This window comes from Scyliorhinus torazame, chromosome 16 (genome assembly GCF_047496885.1).
Source record: "Scyliorhinus torazame isolate Kashiwa2021f chromosome 16, sScyTor2.1, whole genome shotgun sequence".
Taxonomy (NCBI): domain Eukaryota; kingdom Metazoa; phylum Chordata; class Chondrichthyes; order Carcharhiniformes; family Scyliorhinidae; genus Scyliorhinus; species Scyliorhinus torazame.
The window spans coordinates 58,944,369-58,972,338 of NC_092722.1; the positions used below are offsets into that span (position 1 = coordinate 58,944,369).

The 27,970-nt window shown below is 47.5% G+C and overlaps 1 protein-coding gene across 5 annotated transcripts in view; it reads left to right on the forward strand.

Moving 5' to 3' along the window:
* Positions 1 to 23,072, forward strand: part of alpl (alkaline phosphatase, biomineralization associated) — a 130,343-nt gene extending 107,271 nt beyond the window's left edge. For all 5 annotated transcript variants that reach the window (XM_072478549.1, XM_072478547.1, XM_072478552.1 and 2 more), the window contains 3 exons: positions 8,626 to 8,817; positions 18,790 to 18,909; positions 20,753 to 23,072. In XM_072478549.1, coding sequence (XP_072334650.1) covers positions 8,626 to 8,817; positions 18,790 to 18,909; positions 20,753 to 21,033 — 593 coding nt within the window. In that variant the 3' untranslated portion in view covers positions 21,034 to 23,072. The remainder of the gene's footprint in view (positions 1 to 8,625; positions 8,818 to 18,789; positions 18,910 to 20,752) is intronic.
* Positions 23,073 to 27,970: the final 4,898 nt, after the last annotated feature.

The window sequence follows — 27,970 nt, forward strand, 5'->3', positions numbered from 1 at the left end:
AGGGGCGGAAAACTTCAGCCGAAGTTCGACTTCTCGCTACTTTCTGACACGGCATTTAAAAAAATTGTTTCACGAGATGTGGGCGTCGTTGGCTGGTCCAGCATTTACTGCCCATCCCTAATTGCCCCGGAACTGAGTGACTTTCAGAGGGGCAGTTAAGAGTCAACCACATTGCTGTGGGGTCTGGAGCATCATGTAGGCCAGACCAGGTAAGGACGGCAGATTTCCTTCCCGAAACGACATTCGGGAACCAGGTGGGTTTTTACAACAATTGACGATGATTTCAAGGTCACCATTGCTGAGGCAAGCTTTCGATTGCTGATATTATGAATTGACTTTAAATCCTACCACCACGCCTACATACTGGGCGCTGAACCTGGCTCACCCTGCTCTCTGCGCCAGGCAGAGCACCCTGCAGTGTGTTCAGTCGCTGTCACTAGATTGACTGCAGCCACCGACCCCTATTAAACATTTACTGACCTTTTGAAAGCCATGATGAACTTTGCAGTGACGGAGTCTCCAGTTAGCCGCCAAGTCACAGAGAGTTCAAAGTAATGCAATTCATTAATGTTCAGCAGTGTCTCGGCTGTGGTTAAAACGTGTGCAGTTGATCAGCTCAGAAGAGCTGATTTTCCAACTGGCATAATCATGTGTCTGTGATTAAAAGCCACACACTCTGAGAATTGGCAGCCAGCTCCACGAGATTCCTGCCTCCCCTGTCGGCTTAAGCGCACAATCTAGGCTGACAGTCTGGTGAAGTATTCAGCGAGTGCAGCATTGTCGGCAGTGTCAAAACAAGGCCCCATCTCTCCGACAAGAGGCAGAAGATGCTGTGGCACGGGTTTCGAAGACTTTTAAAAGTAGGATCCCTTCAGGGATTACAGATTTCACAATTTCACCTCCTGATCATATGGTAAGATGCTGCATAATTCAAAGATCTTCACTTAATACCTCACAGTGAACTGTTGAAATACTTGGAAGGCTATTGTGGGTGGTATCTAGTGCCTTGATTAAATCAGTGGCAGGAGGTGGCATTCCAGCCCCACTGCCTAGGTGGCACTTAATTCGACGGGCTTTTCTACGAAAGGACAATACGAGGCTCCATTCGATGCTGCCCAACGAGTGGAATGAAAACCAGATGAGTTGTATAACTGGCAGTCTATGTTCTCTCAAGATTGTTGCCTGTGTGGTATACCAATGGCTTAAGAGGATTTCTTACAATAAATCCCATCTATAGCCTTCTGGCTAGATCCTTCAAAAGCAAAAAACACACAGCTATTTAAAAGCTACTTTTCATTCATTTCTTGCAAGAGGCTCTTTGGAAACACACCGTGCTAATGTGTTCACCTCATGAAAATAATTACAGATGTAGGATATCCCGCTTAATTTTCACACAGCCTTAAAGTTGACTCCACATAGTTTAAATTCATCTCAATGTATTTGTCTAAATCTAAAATTCCAGTTTAAATTCCTGACCGTTTTGCTAGATAGGCAGAGCAGCTTCAAATTAGACAAAGATGTCAAGTGATATTTATAGATTTCACATGGGACAAAATTATTTCAGGCAAAGCTGAGGCTCAAAAAGGGGAGCGAGGGATTTAAAAACTCAATATGAGAATTTTAAATTCAAGACGTGCTTGGCAGGAAGCCAATGCAGGTCAGTGAGCACAGGCGACGGGTGAATGGGACTTGATGTGAGTTCAGACACAGGCAGCTGAGTTATGGATGACCTCAGGTTTATAGAGGGTAGAATGTGTGAGGGAGCGGCCAGGAGTGCGGGAGCCTCAGAATAGTCAAAACTAGAGGTAACGGAGACATTGATTGAAGACTTCAGCAGTGGATGATCTGAGAAAGGGGAACAGACGATGTTATACATGTGGGCGGCATGGTGGCACAGTTGTTAGTACTGCTGCTGATGTGTTGGGTGTTCTGGGTCACAAACAGGTCACCAACACTGGAAGTGGTCCAACTCTATTGTATTATAAGGTAAACTATATTAACATATTTGAACTGTGGGTAAATGCAATACCAGCTTTAACTGTTGACCCTTGCATAGTCCTAACCAGGTGATGCACTCAGCACATGGTGAATGTCTGTGTTGCAGGCTGTGAGCTCTGTGCTCCGAGCTGGCTACTACTAGAATGAGCGGGGACTCTCCTGTCCCCTGTCTTTATAGTGCGTGTGCTCTCACTGGTGATTGGCTGCGGTGTTGTGTATGCTGATTGGTCCCACTGCATGTCCATCAGTGTGTGTGTGTGTGTCTGCACCATAATATACTGGTGTATATTATGACAGCTTCCTCACAGTACCAAGTGCCTAGGTTCAATTCCCGCCTCGGGTGACTGTCTGTGTGGAGTTTGCAGGCTCTCCCCATGTCTGCGTGGGTTTCCTCTAGGTGCTCCGGTTTCCTCCCACAGTCCAAAGATGTGCAGGTTAGGTGGATTGGCCATGCTAAATTGCCCCTTAGTGTCCAAAGATGTGCAGGTTAGGTGGATTAGCTGTGCTAAATTGCCCCTTAGTGTCCAAAGATGTGCAGGTTAGGTGGATTAGCTGTGCTAAATTGCCCCTTCGTGTCCAAAGATGTGCAGGTTAGGTGGGGTTATGGGTTACAGGGATGGGGGGGGGGGGGTAGTGGGCCTAGGTAGGGTGTCCTTTCAGACGGTCAGTGCAGACACGATGGGCTGAATGGCCTCCTTCTGCACTGTAGGGATTCTATGGTTCTATGTGGAATTAGGCCCGCTTAGCAAAGACACGGACATAAGGTTGGAAGCTCAGAACTTAGGGCATGAATATCACACAGGGATAAAGTAGGTTCAGATCTCAGTTGGGATCTCATGAATTAGAACTGAACTATCGCAAATTGGTTTGGGAGGATCACGGGTCAGGAATATGAGTCGTCGGAGCTGGACTGTCATTGACTAATGTTCAGAATGTCATTGGCCAGGAAAATCAAGGGTTCAGGTTAAGAATGTCACGCATTCAGGACTAGGACTATCACAGGTTGAGACTTGAGGTGGGAATATCACAGGTTCGAGTTAGTAGAATTGTTCTCCAGTGGGTGAAGCTCTACGTTGGTAATGCAGAGGGAAAATAGGAGTCCAGGATGAATAGAAAAAGGTTCAAGCTTCCTGAGAAGGGTGTCACCGTGGAATTTGTCAGCAGAACCATAGAATCCCTACAGAGCAGAAGGCCATTCGGCCCATCAAGTCTGCACTGACCCTCCAAAAGAACACCCCCCACCTAGGCCCAATCCACTGCCTTGTACCTGTCTCCCACATACCTTTGGACATTAAAGGGCAATTTATCATGGCCTATCCAGCTAACATGCACATCTTTGGATTGTGGGAGGAAACCAGAGCACCCGGAGGAAACCCACGCACACACGGGGAGAACGTGCAGACTCCACACACAAATTTCCTTTTAAAAGGATAAATGAGAAGCGGAACAGTCCTTTAAACTCTACTGGGACCACCAGTTTACACTTTTATCTGCTGTGTGCACTGCAGCTGCAGATTGCTTTCTATATGTACAAGGTCAACCCACTGGAACACATTATCGTGTTCATTCCTGTGGCTCATCCATTGACTGGCAGGAGATAAGTGACTGTAGAATTAGGCGCACATCACTAAACTCCCCCTCGGGGTGAGGGAGGGGTGGGTAGGCGGACCGAGCAGGAATATTTGAGTTCTGCTTTTTTTTTAGACTTTTTGAATCTACCAGGAGGTTTCCCTGGTTAAAATGTGTTCAGATTAAAAGCCAATGTTTTAACTGGAATTGTCTTTTCCACACATCCACCCTGCCCTCCCGCCGCACCCGACGACAAGGCACTGCTCCTCCAATGGACAGGAAGGATGTTGCCTTCTGTGTTATGGCTGCCAGTATCATGCCCTGCGATTGGCTGGCCATTGGATAGTTGGAGGCTTTTCCCCAGGGTAGAGGGGTCAATTACTAGGGGGCATAGGTTTAAGGTGAGAGGGGCAAGGTTTAGAGTAGATGTACGAGGCAAGTTTTTTACGCAGAGGGTAGTGGGTGCCTGGAACTCACTACCGGAGGAGGTAGTGGAAGCAGGGACGATAGGGACATTTAAGGGGCATCTTGACAAATATATGAATAGGATGGGAATAGAAGGATACGGACCCAGGAAGTGTAGAAGATTGTAGTTTAGTCGGGCAGTATGGTCGGCACAGGCTTGGAGGGCCGAAGGGCCTGTTCCTGTGCTGTACATTTCTTTGTTCTTTGTTCCTTGAACCTCGTTCATTCGGATGAGAATGGTTCAGCGCTGCTGGAAGTTGGCCAGTTTTAATGTTAGCGAAATGTAACAGCGATAGCTCTTCCCAACCTGGCTAAAGTTACCCCTGGAGTGATTAAAGATTTTTCTGTTCTGAGGAGGGTGGGGGCTGAGAACCTGATGTTGACTCGTTAGTGCGCTGTATGGACCGTCCCATGTGGGGACTGATAAACAGATCCAACATTTTGTCCACAGCTATTCTGGTATGATCAGTAGAAACTATTTCCCCTGGATGGTGGTGGATTGTCCACAGCAAAGGGACATAACCTGCAAATTAGTGCTGGACCACTCAACCATGATGTCAGAAGGTAGTTGGTCACATAAAAGGTTGTGGAAATCTGGAACCATATTCCCCCCCTAAGGCTCTATTGGAAATATCAATCTCAGATTGGTAGATTTTTGTTATATAAGGATTAGAAGGATTAGGGAAGCAAGGCAGGTAAATGGAGTTTCAGTTACAGATCAGCCATGATTACCCAGGAAGGATATGATTGCACTTGAGGGAGTGCAGATGAGATTCACCAGGATGTTGCCTGGGCCAGAGCGTTTCAGCTATGAGGAGAGGCTGGTTGGACTGGGGTTGTTCTCCTTGGAGCAGAGTAGGCTGAGGGGGGACCTGACTGAGGTGTACAAAATTTATGAAGGGCACAGATAGAGTAGATAGGAAGAAACATTTCCCATTAGTACAGGGGTTAATATCCAGGTCGCACAGATTTAAGGCAAGGGCCAAGGGTTAGAGGGGATGTGAGGAAAAACCTTTTCACCCAGAGGGTGTTGGGAATCTGGAACTCTGCCTGAAAAGGGTGGTGGAGGCGGGAACATTTAAGAAGCATTTAGATGAGCACTTGAAATGTCATAGCATTCAGGGCTGGGGGCCAAGAGCTGGAAAGTGGGATTAGAATAGATAGGTGTTTGGTGGTCAGCACAGACACAATGGGTCGAAGGGCCTCTTGATGTGCTGTGAAACTCTATGACTCTATGATCTAACTGAATTGAGGTGAAGGTTGAAGAGGCTGAATGGCCTCCAGTGTCAGTATGGGAGTCCATGGAGTGGTGACTTGGTTTACTATCCAGAGATCGTGTGGGATAAATGTGTGTGGAGGAAGAATGAGAGAAATGAGGGATTTTCTTTTTAAAAGGCGGAAATGAGATGATTGTGATGGTGTTAGCAAAATGCCAAGTACAAGTGACACGACTGGATGTGGGCAGGCTTGTCCTTTCCACGCCTGTTGGAATCTGCAGGGAAATTGGAGGCTGACCAAAGTCTGATAATTACTTTCTTTTCTGTCCTACTGTTCTAGCTTGTCGCACAACATCCGACTGGCTTCATTGATTGTTGATGGATATTATTTGGCATGCTTTTGTGTTTTATTTGGAGGCCTTGGTTAGCTCAGGTTGGCTAGCATGAGGTTCCTAAAAATGCCAGCAGCATGGGATATCGATCCCTGTTCCAGCTGAGTGAGACTTGCAGCCTATACCTGGACTAAAATCACAACAGCAGCTGTGGCTAGGTGACCCTTGAATAATTGAGAACACTACAGAGGAAAAGGCAGCGTCAAGTCGACATAGGTTCCGAGATAAAGGTAGACAAGTCTCCTGGCCCTGATGGAATGCATCCCAGAGTGCTAAAAGAGATGGCTCGGGAAATTGCAAATACACTAGTGATAATTTACCAAAATTCACTAGACTCTGGGATGGTCCCGGCGGATTGGAAATTAGCAAACGTGACACACTGTTTAAAAAAAGGAGGTAGGCAGAAAGTGGGTAATTATAGGCCAGTTAGCTTAACTTCGGTAGTAGGGAAGATGCTGGAATCTATCATCAAGGAAGAAATAGCGAGGCATCTGGATGGAAATTGTCCCATTAGACAGACGCAGCATGGGTTCATAAAGGGCAGGTCGTGCCTAACTAATTTAGTGGACATTTTTGAGGACATTACCAGTGCGGTAAACAATGGGGAGCCAATGGATGTGGCATCTGGATTTCCTTGACAAGGTGCCACACAAAAGGTTGCTGCATAAGATAAAGGTGCATGGGGTTAAGGGTAAAGTAGGAGCATGGATAGAGGATCGGTTAATTAATAGAAAGCAAAGAGTGGGGATTAATGGGTGTTTCTCTGGTTGGCAATCAGTAGCTGGTGGTGTCCCTCAGGGATCAGTTTTGGGCCCATAATTGTTCACAATTTACATAGATGATTTGGAGTTGGGGACCAAGTGCAATGTGTCTAGGTTTGCAGACGACACTAAGATGAGTGGTAAAGCAAAAGGTGCAGAGGGTACTGGAAGTCTACAGAGAGATTTGGATAGTTTAAGTGAATGGGTTAGGGTCTGGCAGATGGAATACAATGTTGACAAATGTGAGGTTATCCATTTTGGTAGGAATAACAGCAAAAGGGATTATTATTTAAATGATAAAATATTAAAACATGCTGCTGTACAGAGGGACCTGGGTGTTCTAGTGCATGAGTCGCAAAACGTTGGTTTACAGGTGCAACAAGTGATTAAGAAGGCGATTGGAGTTTTGTCCTTCATTGCTAGATGGATGGAATTTAAGACTAGAGAGGTTATGCTGCAACTGTATACGGTGTTAGTGAGGCCACACCTGGAGTATTGTGTTCAGTTTTGGTCCCCTTACTTGAGAAAGGATGTACTGGCACTGGAGGGTGTGCAGAGGAGATTCACTAGGTTAATCCCAGAGCTGAAGGGGTTGGATTACGAGGAGAGGTTGAGTAGACTGAGACTGTACTTGTTGGAATTTAGAAGGATGTGGAGGGATCTTGAAGAAACATATAAAATTATGAAGGGAATAGATGCGATAGATGCGGGCAGGTTGTTTCCACTGGTGGGTGAAAGCAGACATAGGGGGCATAGCCTCAAAATAAGGGGAAATAGATTTAGGACTGAGTTTAGGAGGAACTTCTTCACCCAAAGGGTTGTGAATCTATGGAATTCCCTGCCCAGTGAAGCAGTAGAGGCTCCTTCATTAAATGTTTTCAAGATGAAGATAGTTTTTTGAAGAATAAAGGAATAAAGGGTTATGGTGTTCGGGCAGGAAAGTGGAGCTGAGTCCACAAAAGATCAGCCATGATATCATTGAATGGCAGAGCAGGCTCGAAGGGCCAGATGGCCTACTCCTGCTCCTAGTTCTTATGTTCTTATGTCTCACTCAGCTTCATCCTTGGCTACTTCAGCACTGTGCATGCAGCATGTTTGTTGTCTACTTTCCTCCATATTTCTAGGCCTTCGCATTTGTCTGTATTACAATCTGTCTGCCATTCTTCTGCCCACTTCCACCTCCTGTCTAAATCATTCAGTAATTTCTGAGCTTCATCCTCTTATTCCACCGATCTATCTAAATTTGGTATCATCTGCAAATGTGGCCACTTGGCAATGGGTTTCCAAACCCTGGCCATCTATATCAAAAATGTGATAGCAACTGTGGTCCCATCAATGGACGTTGGGGCTCTACACTCACTCAATTCTGACTTCAATCTTTTAATATATGCTCAATGTTTCCCGTCCCACTGCTCGTTTCTTATCTCTTCTCAGGGTTTACCCTGTAATTTCGGAGCTTTGTGTTTAGTTAAGAGAATCACATGGAGAATTTTTGCAAAAGCCTTTTGTGGATCGGGATATACCATGTCCCCATGATTCACGTGGGTTGCCACTTACCCAGAGTTAAGATGATTGGTCCAGCTTCACAGGATCTTCTGGTCCGTCTGCCACGGGACTGAAAATTCCTGCCTCATGTTAACGGAACGTTTCCTGGTCCGTCAATTTTTCCGTTCCCCCCCGCCGCCATGACAATTACCATGGTGGCTGGACTGGAATGTCCCGCTTTATGAAGTCACATTTCCTTGGCTGCGCTGGCCAATTACCAGCCTGCGGGTAACAGCCCGATTGTTATGGACCAGCATATCATCTAGTTTATCTCAGATGAAGCCATGGAAGGTCCTCTATGCTACATGTGTGCAGAGGTGCACATCCAGCCATCTCGTTCCACGTGGTCCTTCCACAGTCAATGGCTTTCTACAAAGGTGCAAACTGAGGAATATGAGAACTGGACCATTCGGCACCTTAAACCTTCTGCTTGCACGCCAATTCCTTTTCTACCAGACTTCACACTGTGTGACATCTCCATGGTCGATGGCTCACACTCACCTTATGTGGTAGGACAAGCCTCTTTGCTGTTTTTTCTCTGTTCCCTTCCCTGGTGAGATCTTTGTCCTTCTGATGTTATTTATTTCTCCTGTGTTCCACATCAAGGGCAGGTCCTCATTGTCTTTTTAACATAGAAACCTATGTCCCGAGGTAATGAATGAACATTTCTTTATGAAGGTGGCAGGATAGACCATGGACATCATGAAGGAAAGGCCAAGATGGCTTTGCATGAAGCCGTGGAGATGGACAAAGCCATTGGGAAGGCCGGTTCCTTAACCAAAGCTACTGATACACTGACGGTCATCACAGCGGATCACTCTCACGTTTTTACATTTGGTGGCTATACCTTCCGAGGGAGCAACATATTCGGTAAGTCCAACAACACCTTTAATGTGATAAGAAACCCGAGAAACCGCGTCAAACAAATAAGCTCAGGCGCCATAAGGACATATTACGGCAGAGTTTTGCAAGATAGTTAGGTTTCAAGCAGCGGCTTACAAGAGGAAAGAACAGTGGAGAGGTGAAGTGGAGAGGTGTCGAGAGGGAATTCCAGAGTTTGGGACATGACAGCTAACGCATGGCTCTTAATGATGGAGTGGCTGAAATTGTGGATGTGAAAGACATCAGATATGGAGGACACACAGTCTGGGAGGGTTGTAGGTTCGGAGGAGATTACAGAGATGGAAAGGGGGATGGAGTTTACAGAGATGGGGAGGTGGCGGGAGATAACAGATGGAGTGAGGGAGGGAGATTACAGAGATGGAGTGAGGAAGGGAGATTACAGAGATGGGGAGGGGGAGGGAGATTACAGAGATGGGGAGGGGGAGGGAGATTACAGAGATGGGGAGGGGGAGGGAGATTACAGAGATGGGGAGAGGGAGGAAGATTACACAGATGGAGTGAGGGAGGGAGATTACAGAGATTGGGAGGGGGAGGGAGATTACAGAGATGGAGAGGGGGAGGGGAGATTACAGAGATTGGGAGGGCGAGGGAGATTACAGAGATGGGGAGGGGGAGGGGAGATTACAGAGATTGGGAGGGCGAGGGAGATTACAGAGATGGGGAGGGGGAGGGAGGTTACAGAGATGGGGAGGGGGAGGGAGATTACACAGATGGGGAGGGCTAGGGAGATCACAGAGATGGAGAGGGGGAGGGGAGATTACAGAGATTGGGAGGGCGAGGGAGGTTACAGAGATGGGGAGGGGGAGGGAGGTTACAGAGATGGGGAGGGGAGGAACATTATAGAGATGGGGAGGGGGAGGGAGATTACAGAGATGGAGTGAGGGAGGGAGATTACAGAGATGGAGTGAGGGAGGGAGATTACAGAGATGGGGAGGGGGAGGGAGATTACACAGATTGGGAGGGCGAGGGAGATTACAGAGATGGGGAGGGGAGGGAGATTACACAGGTGGGGAGGGGGAGGGAGATTACAGAGATGGAGTGAGGGAGGGAGATTACAGAGATTGGGAGGGCGAGGGAGATTACAGAGATGGGGAGAGAGAGGGAGGTTACAGAGATGGGGAGGGGAGGGAGATTACAGAGATGGAGTGAGGGATGGAGATTACAGAGATGGAGTGAGATAGGGAGATTGCAGAGATGGGGAGGGTAGGGGAAATTACAGAGATGGGGAGGGGGAGGGAGGTTACAGGGAGGGGGAGGAAGATTGCAGAGATGGGGAGGGTAGGTGAGATTACAGAGATGGGGAGGGGGAGGGAGATTACAGAGATGGGGAGGGGAGGGAGATTACAGAGATGGAGAGGGGGAGGGGAGATTACAGAGATGGAGAGGGGAGGGAGATTACAGAGATGGGGAGTGGAGGGAGATTACAGGGATGGGGTGGGGGAGGGAGATTACAGAGATGGAAAGGGGAGGGAGATTACAGAGATGGGGAGCGGAGGGAGATTACAGAGATGGGGTGGGGGAGGGAGATTACAGAGATGGGGAGGGGAGGGAGATTACAGCGATGGGGCGGGGGATGGAGATTACAGAGATGGGGAGGATTAGGGAGATTACAGAGATGGGGAGGGAGGGAGATTACAGCGATGGGGCGGGGGATGGAGATTACAGAGATGGGGAGAATTAGGGAGATTACAGAGATAGGGAGGGGAAGGGAGATTACAGAGATGGGGAGGGGGAGGGTGAATACAGAGAAGTGGAGGGTGAGAACATGGACGGATTTGAAATCAAGGATGGCTATTGTGAGGTAGATTTGTTCACCATATCTCTTATCATTTTAATAATTTGACGTCTCACTTGCCAAATGCCTGGAATATTGTGACTAATATCTCTTTCCTGTCAAATTTCTTTGCTGTTTCAAATGGATCCTGTGAATTTGAATAGGTTTTAGTGTGTACCCTGGGCCCACAAGAAAAGCCCAATGCTTGAGAACTGCTCCCGTGATGAGGGACTTCGGCCAGGAGAAACTGGGACAGTTCTCCTTAGAGAAGAGGTTGTTGTGAATGGATTAAAAAAAAAAATCTTTAATTGTCACAAGTATGAAGTTACTGTGAAAAGCCCCTAGTCGCTACATTCCAGTTCCTGTTTGGGTAAGCTGGTACGGGAATTGAACCCGTGCTGCTGGCCTTGTTCCGCATTTCAAACCAGCTGTCTAGCCCACTGAGCAAAACCAGCCCTACCTTTTAAGAGGAGTGTCCTAGATCATGAGGGCTCTAGACTGAGTAGATAAAGAGAAACTGCTTCCACTGAGCGGAGGACACAGATAGAAGGTGATCGACAAAAGAGCCAACGGCAACATGAGGAAAATGTTTCTACGCAGCGAATGGTTATCATTGCCTTTGGGTGTGAGGTAGGGAAATTCAGTCATGGCTTTTCCACAGGGAAATAGATGGAACAACGCAAGGGAGAAACAGAGTTGAGGGGAAAGGGTAATCCTTCTTCCCTTGTTAAGCTATGAATGATTCCATGAGGCGCTTTCCCACCTCAAACCAACTTTGACCTAAACCCAACTTGCTCTGTCTATTTCGACTCGTGACTCAGTGACCCGAACTAAATCATTCGAGTCACATGCGCCATAGTGAACGTCAATGATCGGTCTCTGAATAAAATATCACAGGATAATCAACCAGCAAATCTTAAGCTGCTGAAGTTTTGTCAAACAACTTGTGCCAGCCAACGATGTGTATTCCATAATCCATCGAATCCTGGAGATCCTGGACCCTCTTTTCCACATTCTGGCAGGACAGGGACAGCTCTATGGCCCTTTTCAGGCCCAAGGCCGGCTCTGCTAACAGCTTCCTTTGAATCGCCATTTTGTTAATGCCACACACCAAATGATCTCTTAACATCTCAGGGAGGGATGGGCCAAAGTCGCAATGATTGGTTAACTTGCAAAGGTACATCAGAAATTCCGTAACCGATTTCCCAAGGGGTTCACCCACCTGTGGCTTAGAGTCGTAATGATTCATGCCATGTTCCATGAGTTCGCTAAAGGTCCTCGGATCCGGGGAGGGCTCCTGATTACGCTAAATGTCAGGGCCCTGAAGGCAGTCGGGTGTATTACCTTCTGTCGGTCGTCTCCGACAATGCCATTTGCCTGGAAGAAGTACTGTATCCATTCAGTATACTAGGCCCAGTCTTCTGCGCCTGAGTCAAAAGCCTCTAACTTTACAAAAAGCAGCATTTTCAAACACCTGCTGACCTCGCTCCCGTGCTGGGGTGGTCATGACATCCAGAATCACAATCACTGATTTCCTCGTCGCCAGTATGAAAGCTCAGGTGGCCTGATAGTATTTAATAAGCATCATATAGTAAAGGCCACAACACAGTTTACAGTTCATAGGTCCCAGCCAGAACAACCTATCACGCCCCTCCCTGTCCGGGACTTTTAATAAGGCAGATTTACGAGCCCCAGCTCCGCCCACTATCGAGGGACTCATATTACACAAGTCCCAGTCGTAGGGCAGCACGGGAGCACAGTGGTTAGCACTGTTGCTTCACAGCACCAGGGTCCCAAGTTCGATTCCTGGCTTGGGTCACTGTTTGTGTGGAGTCTGCACGTTCTCCCTGTTTCTGCGTGGGTTTCCTCTGGGTGCTCCGGTTTCCTCCTACAGGTCCCGAAAGACTTAGGTAATTTGGACATTCTGAATTCTCCCTCCGTGTACCCGAACAGGCGCTGGAATATGGCGACTAGGGGCTTTTCACAGTAACTTCATTGCAATGCTAATGTAACTTGGGACCCTGGCTACTTGTGACAATAAAGATTATTATTATTATGTATCCCCATGGGTCGCATGAGGGCTATTACACTAGGGAAGAGACATGTGGGGTCCATATTCGAGAATGAGGGAACAAATAGACATTGGCAACTACAAACCTTTGAGTCTGCCTTAAAATTGCCAAAGTAATAATTTGATGTTGGGATCTTATTGCACAGTAGGCAGCTTTCTTACCCCTGGACCAGAAGCTCCTGGTTCAAGTCCCACTTTCGGCCTTGATGGCCATGGAAGGCACATTCCAGATGTGGCCAAAAGCAGGTTGATTATCAGCCTGTAAATCCTTCCAATACTCCTCATGGCAGGCGGTAGGAGCAGGAGAGCTTCCTGGTCAATGCAAACCAATGCAAACCTGAGCTGTCATACAGGCGACGAGGAAAACAGCGGTTGTGATTCTGGATGTCCTAACCACCCCAGCACGTGAGCGAGGTCAGTAGGTGTTTGAAAATGCTGCTTTTTGTACAGTTAGAGGCTTTTGACTCAGGCGCAGAAGATTGGGCCTAGTATACCGAATGGATACAGTACTTCTTCCAGGCAAATGGTATTGTTGGTGACGACCGACAGAAGGTAATACACCTGACTGCCTTCAGGGCCCTGACATTCCGCGTAATCAAGAGCCCCGCCCAGGGGCCCCAGACTTGAGGACGTTTAGCGAACTCATGGAACTTGCCGTGGATCATTACTTTGCAAGCAGCATCACAGACGGTGGTTAACAGCGCTCTATAAGGGCACAGTGCCTGGAGGAGGAGGAATGAATTGGTGATCAACAGCTTGTATTTATAAAGCATCTTCAACTTTGTAAACCACCCCCAGATGCTTCACAGGAACTTTAAAAAGCAGACGGTGCTGTTCAGTAACCAGAAAGCTTTGAAGATTCCTGGAAAATGGATACAGAATGAAAACAGCAGTTATTTGTCAGAGGAGCTTTGTCGGAATGGAGAATGTACTAAGTGCAGTGCCCCAGGGAACAATGTTAGAACTACACTGTATCTAATCTGCTTTAGTCGCTTGGGCTTAGCAACTCAATGCATCTTGGTGAAATTTGCCCTTCAAACTAAGCTAGGAGGAGCAATGGGAAAAAAGAGAAGACAGCACAGATATTGCAGAAGGAGATGGACAAAATAAATGACTAGGCAGTAGTGAACATGCCAGGGACAAAGGGCAACATAAGTATTTCATAAATGGAGCTGTAATAACTAAGACTGAGGTCGAAAGGAACTGATGGGGCTCCACAGACTCTGGTCGATCAAGATAATCTTGACTTTGAGTAATGATGTGGCCATTGCGATTCTATTTCCCCGCTGCCAGCGCCCCCCACTGGCCCATGGGTTTCCTGGCAGCGTGGGGTAGCTTCAATGAGAAATCCCATTGACAAGCAACGGGAAGAAAAGATCCCGCCGCCAGCGAATGGCGCGTCGAGAAACACGCGGCTGGGGGACCAGAAAACCCTCCCACCATTTACAATATTTCCCAAAGTTAACATGACTCCAATGAGCCCAGCCAATGCTGAACAAGCCACAAGTTCTATAGAATGTGGAGCACACAATGCAGCACCACACCGAGGGAGTCATGATCAAACTGTACAGTGCCCTGGCCCTGAGTGTAGTAACTAGTTTCGATCACAGTGACATAGATTTGTAGTCAAACATTGGGCTGACTTTTACTTGCCCCCTGAAGGCGTGTTTCCGCCAGAGTGGGGGAGGGTCGCACACAAAAATGGGCAGGCGGCCAACCTGCCAACTTCCCACCCACCCCTAAACTCCCCCCCAAAGTAGGAGGGCAGGCAAGCTGTTGATTTTGATACGCGCCCGCCATATTGAAATGAATAATCAATAATCAATTAGGCTTGTTTCCAGGCAATTGACCCTGACAATAGACTGTCCACATCACAAAATGTGGGTAATGGGCCAGGAATGGCATTTCGGATTTCTTTTCACTCAATTTATTTTCACTCAAATGCTCAGAGCATGGGAAGGAAGGGTGGAGAAGGGGGTCATTCTTCAGGGGCTTCCATTTACCAATCATGGGGCAGACCTCCTTAGGTTGAATCACCCCACAATCCTTCCTCCCTACCCGCTCCCTCCCTTAAACCCAACCCCTGACCCCGCCACTCCTCTCCCTAACCTACCCAAATCCTCCCGGCCCAAGACCCCAGATTTACTGCCCTGGGGATCCATGGGCCTCAGCCTTCCTCTCCTGCAGTATTGGCAGCTGCCACTGACACCTCCCTGGCACTGCTGGCATCAATGGAATTGCCAGCCAAAGGGCCAGTTGCTGACGTGTGGGACAGACCAACAGCCTATTCTGAGGGACCATAAGAATTCTGATCCATCACACTTGCGTCGGCCAATTAGGTGCCCCAGAAACTCAGCCCAGAGTCTGCCGAGGTTATAACTAAGGCTCCAGTCAAAGCACATCAGCACCACTGAGTCCACCATTCCAGAAAAGACAAGAGTGATCCCAAGGCCAAGGGCTGGCACTACATCCAGAATATATTTTCAGACAGAGATTGTTAGATTTTTGACTATGAAAAGAATCTAAGGATATGGGGATAGTGCACAAAAGGGGTCGAAGCTCTCATTGAATAATGGAGTAGGTCATAGTTCATTCAGGCTGCTGAGCCAGGAAGTTTGGGTTCAGGTCCCACTCTGGAATCTTGAGCAGAAAATCTCTCTGGCCTACTGAGGGAGCACTGAACTCTCGGAGGTGGGTAGTCTTGGATGAGGCCCCGACTGCTCTCTCGGGCACTATTTGAAAGAAGAGGAAGAGGGTTCTCCTTTGTGTCCTTTCCGATATTTATCCCTAAACCAACATCACTAAAGACAGATTACCTGGTCATTAATACATTGCTGTGTGTGGAAGCTTGCTGTGCACAAACTTGCTGTTGTGTTTTCTGCATTACAATGGTGACTATACTTCAAGTTGTTCGTTCATTGGCTACCAAGCACTTTGGGGCATTGTGAAAGGTGTTAAATAAATCTCTCGATTGTCTTCAATGAAGTAAAAATCAGGACACCTCCTTCGCACGAGCACACAAAGTCAGGATCCGCCCCATGAATGCAGGAGGAAATTTTACATTTCACCCGATAGATGTTTAAATCCACAGGAAGGTGGAGCCCAAAATCGAGCTGTTCAAAATCAGCCGGTTACAAAGTGAAAAAGTGAAAGTTGAGGGATGAGCTTCTGAGAGTCAAATGACATTTTGTAAAAAGAATGTTCGAGACAGTCATCTCTCTCTCTCAGGGAGGCTTTGCCAGGGGTTTGCCTTTTGGAAACCTCGAGGCTGAGTCAGTGGAGGGTTTGGTTTGTCTGTGTGTCCTTCTGAAAAAAGGCAAGTGCTGACTAATCACCCAAACCGGCCACAAAACAGACTGGAGTCAGCAGCCGCAGATGCCAATCATGCAAGGGTGCCTTCAGGAGAAATACGTGAATAATCAGCAATCAATCAGAAAGGAACCAATAGACTGTGGTAAACCTATCCTCTTAGTGAGTGAACAACAGACCTGCTCTTTCCATTGACTAACAATCGCCACTCCATCAGTGTTAGTAAAAGCACTGAAGCCTGTCTCAAATGATATGTCCTTTTGCATCTTCATGGAACTGCACATCTGATAATTAAAAATGAGCAATTAATTAAAGGCAGATAATGCCCTTGGACAAGAGTCAGTCCCAATAAGGATCTGGAGACTGTGAGCCAACTGCGGATATGAGGGACGTCACTTGCGTAGATTGAGGGTTAAGTGGTTTGGGATCTGGCCATTGTTGTCAAGGCTGACATTTATTGTTGATTAATAGTTGCATTGAGAAGCTGCTGGTGGAAATTCTTCTGAACCACTGGACTCCATAATGGTTTGATACTCGGTCACTTAGTGGGCAGTCAAGAGTCAACCACATTGGTTTGGTTTAGAATTACATAGGAGTCAACTGGATAAGGATGGCAGCTTTCCTTCCCTAAAAGACGCTAGTGAGCCAGTGAGGTTTTTATAACAATCGGACAGCTTCATGATCAGTTTATCTGATACCAATTATTTTTATCCCAATTCCCTTTGAAACTGAGCTCAACTTAGCAACCTGACACATGGGGATTTGAGTTCATGTTTATAGTCAAGGCTTTTATTTTAACCCTTTGAATAATAGAATTCTCCCTCATCCTGCACAAAATTGGGACCAGTTGAGACCACTACAATCGCATGATCCAAGACCGGTCTGATATGGCCTGGTCTTTGGCAGCAGACTGAGTGATGTTTGAAGAAAGGATGATGCCCATTAAAGGGCAAAATATACCCTCCATTTTGGAGACAGCTTCACTTTGGTGGGTTTAGTCATGGCACAGGATAGGCGCGGTTAGAACATTCAGCCTACCATATAGTCCCGTACATTGTGGTAGGATACCTTTAGAAATTGTTTGTTCACCTGAATACAGGAGACTGGCTGCGAACGATGTGAAATGCCTGCTCATCCTTGTTAGAAATCGGACACAAGTGGGGTGCAAAATGTTTTTGGGTTTTAAATGTGGTTTCAAAATTAAACTGGCAGGGTCTCAAGGGGCAATGGATCCAAACTGATAAACTCCAAAGTTAGGACTGATATTCGGAAATTCTGCACACTGATGCGGTTCGGCAACTGGAGGTGATTCTGTCAGATTGGAGTCTGCACTAATCTAGGAAGCAGTTAGTTACCGTGATGGATGCACTGTACAGGGTCTTTGTGAATGGATGAAATGGCCTTCCGCGTCTGTATCTACATTATCCATAGAATCCGTACAGTGCAGAAGAAGGCCATTCGGCCCATCAAGTCTGCACCGACTCTCCGAAAGAGCACTCCACCATGGCCCACTCTCCCACCCTATCCCCATAACCCCACGCATTGATCATGGCCAAACCCATCTAATCTGCATATCTTTGGACACTAAGGGGCAATTTAGCAAGGCCAATTCACCTAACTTGCATATCTTTGGACGGTGGGAGCAAATTGGATCACCCGGAGGAAACCCACACCGACACAAGGAGAATGTGCAAACTCCACACGGACAGTCACCAATGGCCAGAATTGAACTCGGGTCCATAGTGGTGTGAGGCAGCAGTGCTAACCACTGTGCCACCGTGGCCTTGTCATCTGTCAGAAATGGCTGTGAGCAGTTTGGCTCATATATATGTCCTGGAGGTAGGGTTGCTAAGCATTGAGGATTGTGTACAAATCTCCCGGTGTTATATATTGTTGCATTATCAGTAAACCTCTGTAAAGAGCTAGGAACTAATTAACTAGGGACTTATTGATATGTGTTCGTGTTCCGGGGGGCATTTAAAGACCGATGTGACGTGGAACAGAACCTGTTCAATTCAGTGCTCCTTTGTAGCAGACAGCATGGCAGAATTAAACATAACGAGTGTCTGGTCTTTCCAAACTCAATGTGTGAATACCCACATCTGGGAACCAAACGACAACAAAAACTCAAAGCACCAGGATTTGAAGATTAATTGCTGCGGAGAATCCAGGAGAAAATTCTCAGGGGCGACTAAAAAATAAAATGTTTCTTTCATTTTCTCTGAACATTTTTGTTGCTTAGCTATAAAAATTTTAGAGTTGGCAGGGAAAGGATCATTTGACTGAATGGGAAGGCGGAGGATTAAATACTAGCGTACAAGGGTACGAATTAGGAGCCTCCAGCCACTCAACCCTGCTCCCCCACCATTCAATAAGATCGCTGCTGATTTGATGGTGGCCTCAAAGCCACCTTCTTGCCTACCTGCCCTCTCCGCCCCCCCCCCCCCCCACCCCCCCCCCCCCCCACCCGGCACCCCCGCTCCCCTATAACCCTTTCAGTCTCTTTGTTAGTCAAGAATCTATCGATCTAGGCCTTAAAAGATATCCTCCACTGTTCTGGGGAGGTGAGTTCCAAAGATTCACAATCTCCAGCTCTACAGTTACCTGTAGTTATAAGACCTTGTTTTGCAATACAGTGGGGCCTATTGCCTAATGTGACCTGTTAGGCCTGTGTTGCTATAAGGAAATTGCCTGAGGGGCCTATTTATCCTCTTAGCATCGAACAAATTAGTGTGAGATGCGTTTCACCACTGCCAGTTTCTTAAATCTGTACTTTCTCTTTCAGGTCTTGCTCCATTTTTAAGTGATGTGGACATGAAGCCATTTACTTCGATCCTGTATGGAAATGGACCTGGTTACATAGTGCAAAATGGAGAAAGATCAAATATTTCAAACAATGATTTCCGTAAGTTTGGGAATGTATTCTGAAAATGACTTGGAATGATCTTGGGCACGATCTAACCAAATTGAAACACAGTCCTGTGATGAGCATATTTAGCCGGGTGTTTCTTGGTGCTCGCAGATTCGAGAAAGTAGCTTCAGGGACTCTGTTTCAATTCGGGACCTCAGCGGGGAACGCGTGGCCGAGGCCGCACTTAGTCCCATTTCCAGCCCCCCCCCCCCCCCAAATGATGCAATCCCCGAACCCAACCAGAGCCCCAATTCACCTATATGGGGGTCCTCGGGCCCCACCCAGACCCCAACTCACATGTGCAGGGCGCACCCAGACCCAGTCCCTGGCATGGGCACAATGCCAGCCTGGCATCTTGGCACAGGCACCCTCGAAGTGCTCCTGCCAGCCTGCAGTGCCACCTGGTAGACCTGGCGAGTGCATATTAGAGCGAGACTAGCTGTGCCACTGTAATTTGCCAGGTGGTGATCTCACTCACAATAGGCGGCATTCAGAACGCGATGTCTCGCAAGATTGCGTTAAATATCACGAGACGTGGCAAGCCAGATAGATCCCGGAAGAGGGATCTCCCGGCTACTACCGACCATGCTACATCGCCTTTCGGGCACAATGCGGCCGGTAGACCTTGCCCCTTGTCTGTGAAGTGGGATTGGCCTGGAAAAATGGTAGCTGATATTTTGTTTCATGTGTGACACTTGCAAACTCTGTGTGATGCTAGCAGTCCAGCCCCCAGGACAAAGCAGCCACTTGATTGTCATCCCATCCACCACCTTAACCATTCACTCCCTCCCTGCACAGTGACAGCAGTGTGTACCATCTACAACATGCAATACACCAAGCGTCCCCTGACAGCACCTTCCAAACCCATGACTTCTACCATATAGAAGGGCAGGGACAGCAGACACACGGGAACATCATCATCACCATCCCCACCAGGCTACCCACCATCCTGACTTGGAAATATATCGGCCGATCCTTCAGTGTCGCTGGGTTAGAATCCTGGAACTCCCTCCCTAACAGCACTGCGGGTGTACCTACACTTCATGGACTGCAGAAGTTCAAGAAAGCAGCTCACCACCATCTTCTCAAGGGCAATTAGGGATGGGCAGTAAATACAGGCCTAGCCAGCGACACCCACATCCAGGAACAAATGAAAAAATGTATACTGGGATGATGCAGTAATTAAGAATATTAATTACATTCAAGAAATACTATGTCTATACCCGTGGGGGAGAAAGTTTATTCTAACCTTCTCCTTTGTTGTGTTTTATACCTCCCATTCACTCTTCCTCCCTTTCTCCTTCCTTCTCCATTTCCATTCTTCTCTATCCCCATCCTTCTCTATCTCTATCCTTCTCTGTCTCCTTCGTCTCTATCCATATCCGTCTCTTTCTCTTTACTTCTCTATCTCCTTCTTTCTCCATCTTCATGCTTCTCTATCTCCTTCCTTCTCCATTTCCATCCTTCTCTATCCCCATCCTTCTTTATCTCTTTCCTTCTCTATCCCCATCCTTCTCTATCCATATCCGTCTCTTTCTCTTTACTTCTCTATCTCTTTCTTTCTCCATCTTCATGCTTCTCTATCTCCTTCCTTCTCTATTCCCATACTTTATCTCCCTCCTTCTCTATCTCCTTCCTTATCTAAATTCCTCTTTCTCTATATCCTTTCTCCTCTATCTCCCTCCTTCTCAATCTCCTTCCTTCTCCATCTCCTTCCTTGTCTCTCCCTCCTCTCTCTCTTTCTCTCTCTCTGTCTTTGCTTCCGTCTCCTCCTCTCCCTCTTGTCTTGCACTATCCTCTTCATTCTCCACTTCCACGCTACCTCCCCCTCTCTCAGTTGACAACAATTACCTGGCACAGTCGGCTGTGCCGCTGAGGCACGAAACGCATGGAGGAGAAGACGTCGCCATATTTGCCAAGGGGCCAATGGCCCACCTCTTCCACAGTGTGCACGAGCAGAACTATATCCCGCACGTGATGGCTTACGCAGCCTGCATCGGCCAAAACAAAGAACACTGTGCTGCTATGCAATCTGGGCCCTGCGGCAATGGTGCAGGGGTTCCTGAGGGTGTTGGTGCCATTTTGTTAATATTGCTGCCGCTACTGTCCTGCATCTAGAGGAATATTTGTCTAGAAATAGCTTCAGGGTGGTCTGTGCTGTTAATCAGGAATTCCCCCCCCCCCCCCTCCCACTTCCTCTTATCAATGCAATGGTTCTGGTTTGTGGAGCAGTGTGATCGTCTGTGTTAGCACTCTCGCAGATATGATTTTTCCTGACCACATTGCTCCATGGAACAGAATAACAATCTCCCTCTCTCCTTCCCCACCCTACCCGGTTTTCCCTCATGCCAGCCTCAGATTGAGACTTGCAATAAAAAGCATGAATCTGAAACAAAAAAAAACAAAACCACTAGCTAACTGCATCGCAATAGGAACATTCAAAGTTAAAGCTCTTGTGGCGACTGTCTCTTCCTTTCCTTCCCTGTTGCAGGTCTGTGTTCTGCAGACGTGACTCCCTAGGTTTGTAGCTGGTGCCTGCTGGACGGTGTCCATGCTTGGGAATTAATGAGCAGAGAGACCCTTCACGACCCAGTAGCCATATGATCTCTCCACACTCCCCAAACGGAAAGGTCCACTTCTCAAATCCGTTGTCTCACTCCTCGCAGCCCCTCAAATCCCAATCAGACCAATTGGGCCCCGTGTGACCGAGTTACGGGATCTCACATTCCCCCATGTGAAAACGCCAGCACACTGATCACGGTTGCTCCCTTTTGACTCACCCATGGTTAATAAGCAATCACTTTTATCCACTTCATGTACCTGGTCAAGGACTGTAAACAAATATCTGGTCGGGCTAATCCCTTCGATTTGTAGTCACGGATTTTAAAAACAGGAATGACCTTCAGTGCAAGTCAGTTATGTGGGAGCACTGTCCTGATGGTTAACACTGCATCAAATGTCAGTACAATGTGGGGAAAGCTGCCAGGTGAAGCGGTTTTTGGTCCCTATTTTTTTCTGTGAAACTCAAAACGAGTGAGCTGCAAGAGCTGGCGCAGAGGAAGTGAAGGATGAATCTTGTGGTAGCTGCTGAACTGTCCCTTGCTGACAGCAATGTATTCCATCAAGCTAACTAATGACCTGAGCACTCTTAATAGGGGCATGGTGCATAAATACCATTCGCCCGGCAAAGGCCATTGATGTTAAATACCCCTTATGGGTAAAATGTAACCAAAGCACAGATCTCCCAACAGTGTTCGTGTCAAACTCCGGGAAGTTATATATTTTTCACCCTGAGTTTTGCAAGTCAATCAAACGTCTCATGTTCTGGGTCAAACCCTCAAGGATTCAGGAGGCCCCTGCGTAACTGGAGAATGAAAGTTACAATTGCAGAAGACAATTTGAAAAAGAAAAATGTCTGGTACTTTTCCACAAAGCCATCCTGCATTAAGAGCAGTTTGCATATCAAAATTAAGCCAGCACGTTATTTGCGCCTGCATGTTTTGTCATCATTTTTTCTGAAGTTTTAAGTTTCTTGGTGTCGGGCACTGGTCGGCCCGATTGGTAGGTGGGGATCTGTCACTTCCAGATGGAAAAAGACAGTTCAAAATCATCAAAAAAAAAATATGCAGGTGATCCCAACAAGTTTCTCAGAGATGTACGTGGCCAACCTGAGGCATAGTGTCCGTCGCTGTGTCTTGTCACTCCTCCCCCAGGGCTCGAGGGTGGCGATGGGGGGCAAGGGCCGTCCCAGTGGTGCCAGAGGTGGCAGTTTTTGGCAAGCATCGGTCACAGTATTGCCAGTGATTCACTGCATAGCATTCGAGAGGTGGCTGTCTGGGATCCTGAGTCTGACCACCTTGAAGATGACTTCTGCTCTGGCTTGGCCAGCACGTGGGGAACAAACACCTTCGCCAATGACAAGATGGTGGGGGAAGTTGCAGGTTTGAACATGCACACCACGTCCTTATCCCACCCGTTTGCTACTGAGGAGGAGAAGCACCACAATAATTGCTTGATTAAATATTAAAATAATTGTATAAATCATTTTTTAAAGTATTGGTTTCAAATTGTAATCATTCCCTTGTGTTCCGAATAAGTCTTATCTGACATTTCAGAGATCTTTTGTAAAATAAATTTTTTTTCACTCTTTTATCAAAGCCTGTTGGAATTCCTTTCTCTTTGTGCACCTTGTTGTCTGAACTCCTGATGCTTTAAAAAAATTAATTACCATAGACTTTGACTCACTCAGTGTTAAATATTTTGCGTGAGAATAAGGGGCTATGGATAGCTCTGGGTCGGTTAGCTCAGTTGGTTGGTTCATGATGCGGGGCAATGCCAACGGTGTGGGTTCAAATTCCTGTACCATCTGAGGTTATCCATGAAGGCCTCGCTTTCTCAACCTAAGCTGCGCTGAACCTCAGGTTAAATCATCACCAGTCAGCTCTCCCCCTCCAAGCAGCCTATGGCCCTCTGGGACAATGGTGACTTTCATGGGTAGCACTGCTAATCCAATGGCATCATGGAAATGGGTTTCCCTGACATGCTTGTCTGAGGCTGCCTCTTGCCAATAGTTTTCCTTTTCTGACATTGCACACGAATAGTTCAAGTGACAAGATTTCCAGTTAAACACTCGGAGATATCACTCTCAATACCAGTTCATGAGGCAAGACCTGAACCAGGTTTGGCACTTGAAACTCTCGAGCTTTGTTCTGACGGACTGTGCAAGAAAGACACCCGCTCGTCGGTCATGTGTACAGGTCAGTCTCAAGCTATGACCCCCAGTTGGGAGACGACATCTTCTCCGTGTCAGTCCAACAGCCCTGGGCTTCAGTCTGAGGGAATTCTCTGTGGATTCATAGATGTTTACAGCATGGAAACACCCCTTCGGCCCAGCTTGTCCATGCTGCCCAGCTATCACTCAGCTAGTCCCACTTGCCCGCATTTGGCCCATATCCCTCTATAACCACCCTGCCCATGTAACTGCCTAACTGCTTTTTAAAAGACAAAATTGTACCCGCTTCTACCACTGCCTCTGGCAGCCCGTTCCAGATGCTCACCACCCTCTGTGTGAAGAAATTTCCCCTCTGGTCTCTTGTATCTCTCTCCTCTCACCTTAAACCTATGCCCTATAGTTCAAGACTCCTCTACCTTTGGAAAAAGATGTTGACTATCTACCTTATTTATGCTCCTCATTATTTTATAGACCTCTATAAGATCATCCCTAAGCCTCCTATGCTCCAGGGGAAAAAGTCCCAACCTATCCAACCTCTCCTTATAACTCAGACCATCAAGTCCTGGTAGCATCCTCGTAAATCTCTTCTGCGCTCTTTTTAGTTGAACAATATCGTTCCTATAATAGGGTGACCAGAACTGAACCCAGTATTCCAAGTGTGGTCTTACCAATGTCTTGTTCAACTTAAACAAGACGTCCCAACTCCTGTATTCAATATTCTGACCAATAAAACCTCGCATGCTGAATGCCTTCTTCACCACCCTGGACCTCCACCTGGACTCCACCTTCAAAGAGCTATGATCCTGTACTAGATCTCTGTTCTGTAACTCTCCCCAACTACCTACCATTAACTGAGTAGGTCCTGCCCTGATCTGATCTACCAAAATGCATCACCTCACATTAATCCAAATTAAACTCCATCTGCCATTGATCGGCCCACTGGCCCAATTGGTCAAGATCCTGTTGCAATCTTATATAACTTTCTTCATTATCCATTATGCCACCAATCTTGGCGTCATCTGCAAATTTACTAACCATACCTCCTCCATTCCAGTGTTTGAATGAATCATTGACCGTATCACAGCCACACAACCATACCCAGGGGTCCAGGCTAACTACAAACACCAGCAAACAAGTGTGGAATAAAAGAAAAACAGAAATAAATTACAATTGGATGTTTTTTTTATAATGTCAGGCTGTCCTAAACTCCTTTGTAGCCAATTAGGTACTTTTGATCTGTAGCCACTGTTGTAACGTGGGAAACAGGGAAGCCAATCCACACACGACAAATCTCCCACAAAAGTCAATGCGGTAATAGCAACCGTACTTCTTCAGTAACTATTGATCAGCACACTCCTTCTTGTCTTCCGATACTGCCAGGAGATTTTGTACTGCGAACTGAGAGGCAGATAAAGATTTGGTTCAATGTTTCATCCAGATAACGGCGGCTGAATTTGAACTTGTGGCTTCCTGATCCAGAAGTGAGATTGCTACCACTGAGCCACGGCTGAGACCACAGCAGCATCCTGCATCGCTGCATGGCAAATGGAAACACCTGCCCGCATGCTCAAACCATAGAGGATGCAACAAATCTATTTCAGCTTTTGAAATTCACCAACCTTGAAAGGCAAATGACAGATTCCCTCTGCTGGTCTGTATCTGTTCTACTCGGAACAAGTGCAAAGATCCTCAATACTTAAAGCACAGAATGTTAATTGCCTATTAATTTAGAGTTTAATTGTATCAGATGATGGGCATCAACAGGGGACCCCCCTGTGCTCCTGGGGCTGGCCAAACTTGCCATGAACATATCCAGACAGTGGGCCATCGAGGGGGTTGTCCGGCCGACTCTGCCTCTCTACCGTGGCAATATTCATGGCCGGGTGTCTCTGGAGAGGGGATATGCAGTTTCCGCAAGCACCTTTGAGGCCTTCCATGCCCAGTGGGCACCATGGGGTCTGGGGTGTTTGATCAAGCCCTCCTATTACATTTTGGTGTTTTAAGTTTCCATTGCCATTTACTTTTTTGTTTGTGTCCCTTTAAGAGGCTGCTCTTTTAATTTATCTCTCAGTTTGTTTAGTGTAGTTGAATTTGCTTAACCCAAAATAGTAGGAGAATGAAACTGTGCTTTTTCCATTTGGAGGTGCATGTTTGGAATGTGTATCTCCATAAATAAAACTGTGTAAAGATTCAACGTGAATTCTACTCTTCACTGCCCAGATTTCACAGTAGGTCACAGAATTCCAGATCGCTTCCCAATCTATCCTATTCTAAGAACATTGGAAATTGACATCCAAGAGTAAACCATCAGCGTCCTCAAGTCAGGTGACTCAGACAATTATGTAAATATAAAGTTCTGTGCAGTACAACATTGGTTCACTTCAGTCCATTCACTGGCAGAAGATAGGAAATGCACCAGTACAGGATTGTCAGGTGATGATGCTGTTTCGGGGGGGACGGAATACACAAAACTTGCGTCACACAAGCGGCGCCCCTGGTTTCGGTGTCTAAAGGGAATCCTCCGCCCAATTGCCGATTACAAAATCGTCGTCGGGGAACGGAGAATCCTGCCTCCTGTTTTTGGACTCCTCTGACCTGTCGCTTGTACCAGAATTGCCTCAAGTTTAACGCACAATTTGTCTGCAGGTTAAGATAAGACTGTTGATGAATTTCTAATTAATTGCACAGTCCAACAACGACAGCAGCTCAAGGTGTCATTTCTGGAGGAATCTTAATTAAGGTTAGCTAGCAGGCACCATGTAATAGCAAGTACCATATTATAAGGACTGATTAGGACTGACGGTGACTGAATCTCAGTAAGTGACTGCATCTCAATGCATGGATGTATTTATAAATTCAGCCATCTGTATCACCCTGGAGGACACAAAATGAACAAAGCTAATTCTGTTTTACTCCAGTGTATGACTGCAGCTTGGCTTTTGTGTCTTACTCAGCAAGAACAAGATATGAATTGTAGAGAAAATTGAGGTAAATATAGATAAATACATGAATACAAGTCATAACATGGGAGCAGACCATTTGCTCCAACCAGTTTGTCATGGCGTTGGCCCTCGACTCAAGCAAATAGTTCCAATTGCTTTTATTTAACTTGTTTCTGTATCATTTCATGCCCTTTTCCTTGTTCCCTCTACCCAATCCGATCTTCAATGTTGACACAGCTCCTGCATCAACCATGAGAACTGGAAGTGAATTCCACAACCTCACAACTCCCTGGGAAGACATTTTTTCCTTCCCTCAGTTGAAACTTTCTGGAAGGTTGAAACTGGGAGAACAATTAAAAAATAGACACTGGGCAGAACTCTATGCTCCCAACCCCGGCAGACTTTCAGTCAGCCGGTGTGTGTGAGGGGGTGGAATTAAACAGATGGGCGATTCCCTCCGGGTTCACGTCTGCTCCAACCGCACAACGCCTAAACGCTGAGGCGAGAAGGCCTCAGGCGGGAAGTCCACCGTTGCCGGCTGTGGGATTTGGAAGGGCTGTGGGAGTTGGCGGGAATGTGGGTGTTGGTGGGGCTGTGGGAGCTGGCAGGGGTGTGGGAGTTGTCGGGGATGTGGGAGTTGGCAGGGATGTGGGTGTTGGCGAGGCAGTGGGAGTTGGCGGGGCTGTGGGAGTTGGCGGGGATGTGGGAGTTGGCGGGGATGTGGGTGTTGGCGAGGCAGTGGGAGTTGGCAGGGATGTGGGACTTGGCGGGGATGTGGGCGTTGGCGGGTTGTGGGAGTTGACGGGGCAGTGGGAGTTGGCGGGTGTGTGGGTGTTGGTGGGGATGTGTGAGTTGGCGGGGCTGTGGGAGTTGGCGTGGCTGTGGGAGTTGGAGGGGCTGTGGGAGTTGGCGGGGCTGTGGGAGTTGGCGGGGCAGAGGGAGTTGGCGGGTGTGTGGGTGTTGGTGGGGATGTGTGAGTTGGAGGGGCTGTGGGAGTTGGAGGGGCTGTGGGAGTTGGCGGGGATGTGGGAGTTGGCGGGGAGGTGGGAGCTGGCGGGGAGGTGGGAGTTGGAGGGGCTGTGGGAGTTGGAGGGGCTGTGGGAGTTGGCGGGGATGTGGGAGTTGGCGTGGCTGTGGGAGTTGGCGGGGATGTGGGAGTTGGCGGGGATGTGGGAGTTGGCGGGGATGTGGGAGTTGGAGGGGCTGTGGGAGTTGGCGGGGATGTGGGAGTTGGCGTGGCTGTGGGAGTTGGCGGGGATGTGGGAGTTGGCGGGGATGTGGGTGTTGGCGGGAATGTGGGAGTTGGCGGGGATGTGGGTGTTGGCCGTGCTGTGGGAGTTGGCGGGGATGTGGGAGTTGGCGTGGCTGTGGGAGTTGGCAG